Source organism: Montipora capricornis, chromosome 6 (assembly GCF_036669925.1).
Source record: "Montipora capricornis isolate CH-2021 chromosome 6, ASM3666992v2, whole genome shotgun sequence".
NCBI classification, from domain to species: Eukaryota; Metazoa; Cnidaria; class Anthozoa; order Scleractinia; family Acroporidae; genus Montipora; species Montipora capricornis.
Window position 1 is genome coordinate 45,855,616 of NC_090888.1, and position 7,500 is coordinate 45,863,115.

General features: G+C 39.4%; 1 protein-coding gene across 1 annotated transcript in view; it reads left to right on the plus strand.

The window, feature by feature from the left end:
• Window positions 1-7,500, plus strand: part of LOC138053990 (polycystin-1-like protein 2) — a 293,920-nt gene that overhangs the window by 263,360 nt on the left and 23,060 nt on the right. The window contains exons 16-20 of the mRNA XM_068900513.1: window positions 3,815-3,943; window positions 4,488-5,193; window positions 5,707-6,283; window positions 6,551-6,766; window positions 6,898-7,044. Of these exons, the coding sequence (XP_068756614.1) occupies window positions 3,815-3,943; window positions 4,488-5,193; window positions 5,707-6,283; window positions 6,551-6,766; window positions 6,898-7,044 (1,775 nt within the window). The remainder of the gene's footprint in view (window positions 1-3,814; window positions 3,944-4,487; window positions 5,194-5,706; window positions 6,284-6,550; window positions 6,767-6,897; window positions 7,045-7,500) is intronic.

Here is a 7,500-nt window from a genome sequence, read left to right on the forward strand (position 1 = left end):
ACAACCCAGTCAAAAATACAAAATGTATTACATAAGTAGCACCCGACTCACTCGACGGTTGCCTGTCGTCAATGTCTGATACTAGTGCGAAGTTAACAATAATTAATTTGCCGCAGTTGAGCATTTTCCCGTGTTTTGAATATCTGTCAGATAGGAAAGTTTAAATGTACTGTGATGTAAATGGCAATGGAGATAACTTAAATTCAGACTTTCACAAAAAAACAGGCGCACACTTAAAACTACACCCTTTTTTATAAGAACCTTTTTTATAAAAACGTCGAGGCTGGAATTAACCAGACTTTTAAGAACATTCCTCAGGCTGAGAGTCGATTAAGAACGTTTTTATTTGTAAAAGCATGAAATAAAGGTAAAGTAATTAATGCAAATTAGTATAGGTAATCGCATGGGGCCGAGTAAAATTAAGGATTAATATCACGCGTGTTTTCAGAAGTTGCAATTTCAGCAACTTCTGAAAACACAAGTGATATTAGTCCTTAATTTTACGAGGACCCATTGCGATTACTTGTTGATAACAAAGAGGGCAAAATTTTCTTAACACTGTTGAGGCACCTCGAAAAACAGACAGCTAAGCGGAAACACTCGTTCGCTCGGAAGCAAAACAACTGACAAACAGACAAGCAAGTCAACTTGTTCTTTGCGTCCAAAACGAGTATAGATGATTGTTATTTACATCCACTCGAGAGGAAAATACGAGTTTCATTCGTGAACAACTGTAACAACGATTAAACCAAATGTTAAGTTTTTAAGGATTAAACCACTGCAAAAACCGTGTACGATCAAAACTTGCTCTACGTTGGATCAAAATAGATCGTGACCACACCATAAAAAACTTTAAAATAGAAAATATCCTGCAAAGGTTGGTCAAGACAACGTGAACATAGGCGTTGTTGCTTGCAATATTTCGGCTGGCCAACACCAGCCTTCTTCAGGTTTATTGAATGGATAAATGCTAGTAACAAGATCTTTATATTTACCGGAAATGACATAAAAATGCTACGTGATGTGTTATAAAAACGGAAATGCATAAAAAAGGAGAGAGAATAATACATGATAACAAGATGAAAAAAACAAAAGAAAATTAAAAGGTAGCTAAACTAAAAAACACTGGAGCCTGCAGGCCTTAACAGAAGAGATGAAATGTAATTTAGTTTAGCTACCTTTTAATTTTCTTTTGTTTTTTTCATCTTGTTATCATGTATTATTCTCTCTCCTTTTTTATGCATTTCCGTTTTTATAACACATCACGTAGCATTTTTATGTCATTTCCGGTAAATATAAAGATCTTGTTACTAGCATTTATCCATTCAATAAACCTGAAGAAGGCTGGTGTTGGCCAGCCGAAATATTGCAAGCAACAACGCCTATGTTCACGTTGTCTTGACCAACCTTTGCAGGATATTTTCTATTTCAAATGTTAAGCTTCAATTTATTTTATTCACCTGTGCTGTAGAGGTTTTTACCACTTGCAAATACGCATCCGTAAACATAGCAAACAGTTTGTCCAAAGAAATCCACCAAATTTGAGGTACTCGTTCCTCCTGTCAATGGCAAATTGTTCTGTGACCTTTTTTGTTGAGGTGCAAGATGTCGTGGTAAACTGAAAGCCCTTGACGAAAGGAATCATTTTGTTTTTCAACCACACAATCCCGCTACGCCGGGCACCATGTAAGTCGATCCAAGTTTTAAGCTTTTCGTGAAAAAAATATTTTGCCCTTCTTCTTGTCACTCGAAAATTCAAATTCAGATCATCTTTTAAAGCTAGTTCTTAATCTTTAAGCCTTTTCGGCGAATGGAGCGCGAATTAAAAGACAAACTTCGATGAAGGCAAAGTTGTTTTGCTCAAACAGAAGAAACCAACTGAATGTGGAAGACGTACGTTCAGCCAATTAGGAGCGAGAATTTTGGCGCTCGACCAATCGTGAGCGAGTAATTTTGCCCTCTTCTCAAGCAAAATTAAGAAAAAATACCCTCTTCATTGACCAATCAGCATTCAGTAATTTTGCCCTCTTTGTTATTAACCCAAATACTTGAGGGCATATTTTGTTTTACATAACAATCGTTTGCTTATTGCATGAAATTATGATACATCTCAGTTTGTAATAATGAGCAGTTCTTATTTATAATCGTTCCAAAATAATTTCAACACCATCAAGGTCATCAGGAAAAACAAAGTCTGGTGTAAATTTAATTAACAAAAACAATATTTCTGCCCGCCTGGCACTTTACATTTTTGTACATTTCTTCGCCGTTCTAGGCCCGGTTGTTCAAAAGCCGATTAACTCTAATCCCAGATTAAAAATTAACCAAAGAGTTTATTTCTCTACTCTCAAATGCTGTTCAGCGCTGATATTCGGCAAGACTTTATATTAGAAGAAGTCACTCTTGAAAAACAGAAGTAAGCAACTAAGCTTTTACCAAAAAGTTGAAAACATGAAACAAAAGTTGACGCTAATCCTGGATTAAGTTAATCGGCTTTCGAACAACCGAGCCCTGGGTCTTTACAACGACGTGAAATGATCAAATAGGACGGGAGCACCTGACGACGAAATTTCAATATACTCTCTCCAAACATCCACACGGTTTTCAACAAATTTTATTCTAGGAATGTGTACTCATGCACACTTTCAATTTTCTCTCTACTCACACTTTCCAAGCCGAGCGACTTGGAGTAATCGCAAAATTATTACAGTAACGGGATATAATATTTTTAGCCAACGTTCGCGTAGCCCAGCGTCGTCGTTGTCCTTGCTTAAGGTCCCTGATAATAACTGAGCCCGAGGCGAATAATTTATTGTTCACTAATCGATATCTTTGACAATGATTTAGTCATTGTTGTTTATCGGTATTGCTGTTGTTGATATTTGTTAATGTACTTGACTTTATCATGAAGTTCTGCAATTCTCATGTTTGGTTTTCCTTTTGGCCCACAGATATTGATGAATGCACTTCGGGTTCTCACAATTGTCAGCCTCTTCTGGCCACTTGTAATAATTCCGTTGGGTCTTTCTCTTGTGCCTGCATTCAAGGATATTCAGGAGATGGTATCACATGCTCAGGTGTGACTAACATTCCTTGGTTTTAGTTTTCTTTCTATAAAGTAGCTTTCGAATGTCTACTTTTAATCGCATCAACATTAAAGCAATAAATAAGTAATGGTGTATAGTCCACCCGGCATTCGCGACAATTAACAACTATTCACAGAATTGGATGTGGCTAGTGGTGAGTAGCAAAGGATATTTGAAGTTTAAGTAGCCAATCAGAGAACGCCTTCAACGCTATCCACTGTTTTATTATACAGTATTATTAGATCACATTCACCGAAATTACCTTTCCCTCTGTGGTGAAATTACAGAACGTAAACTGATTCCTTATTTAGACATAAGTTTGCAGAAAACACAGAAACGATTCAGAACAGTGACCGTATCGAACCCGTACCTTTTGCTGAAAGGGGCTCCTCCTTAACTTCAAAGCACGATTGCTGAGCTTGAAAGCTAATTGAACCAGAGGATTGCCAGAAGTATTCCTCGTGCGACAACCGGCAACCGCCAACCGACCGCCAACTTAGCGGAAAGTACATGTTTACCGTGCCAGTGCGCATAACGAGTAAAGGCAGAAATATCCCTGTATTAATAAGCACCACCCATAGGAAATTCGAGTATCTACGTAGCTTCTCTGGCTTCATTAATTACACCAATCGAGGTCAGCGTTCAGCTACTCAGATTATAGTAAACCGCACAACTGCACAAGAAAGGAAGCAAAGCAAGTTACACTGACTTCTAACTTTCGCAATCAGACATAGATGAATGTGACAAGCTGACTCACAACTGTCACGGGGTGGCTCACTGTCACAACACGGAAGGTTCCTTCACATGCAGCTGTCGCACAGGTTACACGGGTGATGGCTGGTCTTGTGATCCTTTAGGTAAGTGAGTTAAATGAGCTTGTTAAAATTCAGAGTTGCGTATCTTTAACTCGAGTATATTGTCAAAAAAGAGAAAAATAATATGTGGATGCATGGAAAGTGTTAAAGTGGGCAAATATCCACGGGTTTCCCGTAAAAATAGTTTCAAGAAATGTTTTACGCTCAATAAATCAGACCTTTTCAAAAATATTCCGCCTTTTCCACAAGCATTTAGCAGAATTTTGCGTGGATTCCACTCTTTTATTTGCTGGCTGGTACAGCCTATTGACGTTTTTCTAAAATAAATATTATGGGATAGTGTACCTCTCTCCTCCATTGACTGAAATAAGCCAAGGTAAGAATGGAAAACAAAACGTCAGATAACAAATGCCCATACGAGGCAGTCTTGCATGAGAACCATTTCTAGCAACCCTGCACGCCTCCTCTTCGTCAACAATGCGCTCTTGCTCTTTATAGTAAAATCCACAATGACAGCCTACACCTCCAGGAAGTGGCAAATGTATTTTTGCTTTTTGCCTTGATCAACTTACCTCTATTTTCACAGGAGACTTCTCAGTATCCATAAGGAATATTTCAAAAGACAAATACCAAGCCACTCCGGTAAAGAGGTCGATTAAGAGCACCCAGGTAGCTCTTATCGAAGGTTTGCCAGTTGGTGTTACTGTGCTAGAGAGTGTGTTGGAATGGCGTCTGGTGAGTGAAGCAGAATTAGCAACCGCAGAATCAGCTGAAGGAGCTTTAGCAAGTCAAGGAACCGCTGAATGGATCATAAGTAAGAGATCTGTTCCTGCTGGTGTTTATCAAGTAAAATTCACAGCTTCCATCAAAATTGGTGATTCATCTTCTTCTGTGATTCTTAAGGCCTTTGATTACGGTTTCATCAAAAGCGTTGCAGGTCCTTTACGGGCCATTATTGATGGGGGAAGCAGTGTGCGATGGGGATCAGCCGAAACTGTGGCGGTAGATGGATCGCTGAGTTATGACGCTGACATTGGTCCTGGAACACATGCTGGGGTCAATTTCATTTGGTCTTGTGCTGATTTCGCAGATAATAGTTCCATGAGCTATGACTGCTTTGGTGCCTTTGCTAATCCTTACATCAACGTCACAATGATTAATATTGACACTTCTAGACTAACAGTTGGAAACACCTATGTTCTTCGTTTAACTGTGACTAAAGATGAGAGACTCTCCTTCGCTGAAATGTCCTTTGAGATAGCCGTAGGAGATATCCCTCAAGTGACATTAAGGTAACAACTGTTTTAAGACATTTTCTTCATTATAAAGTCCGCACAATTTTCTCTTACCTTGTTTGGCTGTTGTACATATTTTCGTCGTTAACTACCCTGAAAGCAGGGACTCTCTTACCTCAACCATGGTAAAAGTAGTCATCTCTTATGATCATTAAATATGTCGACCGCGCAGTCGCAGTCCGGCAAAAACACTGCCAACATCTGCAAATGATTTATCCAAACACGAATTATCTACAATTATGTCCACTGTCTTTCAGTGAAATCCCCACGAAAGTTCGGTTTTTCCTAATTCTTTTCCCGATCCTGAAAATTTAGACTGCCATCAAGTAAGCCGTGATGCTATCACGGTCTTGAGTCTCCCGCAGTGCCCTTCAAGTCTAAAAGTCCTTCTCTTTATTTAGAGCGGTTGGAAAACTTCAACCAAAGAATAGTTCAGTTAAAAAAGAAACATTCACGGGGACTGTAAAGGTCTAGTTGAAATATTTTTTCTGGGCTTTTTCACCTATTTAGATGCTTTGTCGATTGTGGTGCCGTAGTGTCTGCATCCAACAAGTTCCGGGCAACATCAGAATGCCCCAATTCGGCTTGTAATGGTTCAGTTTACGAATGGCAACTCACGAAACTGGAAGAGGAATCACAAACGTGGATAAAAGTTGCAATTTTGCCGAGCATGACCTCGACTGGAATAACAGCCAAGAACATGATCATCAAGCAAAATGCTCTGCCTACTAACTCCATGTTTCGTTTGAGACTTATTGTTACATCTCCAGTGAGATCTGAAGGGTTTAGTGTGTTAGAATTTGAGACCGCTGGAGAGCCACTCGGGGGTGACTGCAGTGCAACACCCACCGAGGGCATAGCTCTTGAAACACAGTTCACATTTGAGTGTCTTGGATGGCAAGATAAAAACACTCCACTTTCATATGAATTTCGAGCGGGAAAGGATCCAATATCTTATGGCAATTCCCCCACGTCTGCGGCAACCGTTCTACCAACTGGGCAGCAAGAAGATGATTACAACTTGGCAATCAATATTTATATCAAAAATGCTGTTGGTGTGGCAGTTGTAAAGATATTGCATGTCAAGGTGAGCACACAGTAACAACTGTTTTATTTTTTGATACTGAATTTGTGACTGGACTGAACAAAATTTTACTGTAGAGAGGAGAGGACCACTTCACTAAACATCCTATCTTCTCAGTACATTTCGAGCACCCTGTGGTCGTCGTACTTGCCATCATCAACATTGTCATCATCATCATATCAACGTTGTCATCATCAACGTATTAACACTGATATCATCATTGCCATCACAATGTTTTTTATTTCACATTCTTAATTCCATCATGCGTAGGTCAAACGGTCTGCCAAACTTGATCCATGTCTTACACCGGCAGAAACGGTAGGCGAACAGCTACAATCCCTTGTGGTGGGTGAAGGCAACAAGATGGATGGATTTCTCAATAAAGGTGAAGTCAGCCAGGCCGCACAGCTTGCAATGTCTGTCCTGAAAGCTGCCAACGCAAAGTCTTCATGTGGCAATGAATTGAGTACACTTGTCAAAATAGTGGTATGTCGTCATTTAGTTCAATCTACAGATAGGATAGAGTAATAAATTAGGGGATATTGTTCGATTGTTTAGATTCTTCCTTGTTTAATTTAACATTTCAAAACAACATTTCACTACAATTTCTGGAATAGATATCAGTCACAATCACCGAGAAGTTTACAAATATTCAACCCGCGAGCCTAGAGATGTCTCGCACGATTATGGCGGTGATTAATGCAGCTGGAGGAGGAGGAGGAGATGGGGGTCATGTGGCGGTAAGTGGCTACATTTTGAATTTTGTTGTCCCTAGCGGTCTTCTAATCAGATTTAAGCTCTAGTGTTTTTTTTCAATACGTGAAACCAATGGCTTTTCGTTTCGCCACATTGGCGAAGTTACTCATTATACCTTTTGAAGCAAAACGTCATTGCACTAGAAGCCCAACAAATATATATAGCGTTGAATTTGACTAGGCCCTTTCTGATTATGCAAGTAAAACTGACATTTTATGCTCCTAGCAATGCTCGTTTTAGTCCAAAAAATAATCAAATTATGTTCGTTTGGTTTGAAAAACGCTTTGTTTTATTTTGAAGAAAAATACTCTACTAAACTGAATAAGGCATCACATGTGTTTTACCAGCAGTGGATTCCAAAGATCGCTCTCGAGCTATTTGTGTATAAGAGCTGGCCCATTTTCTGCTTCGCGACCTCCTTCTATGACCTGCAAGTCACTTCTACGGCACGTCACCCAAGCCAA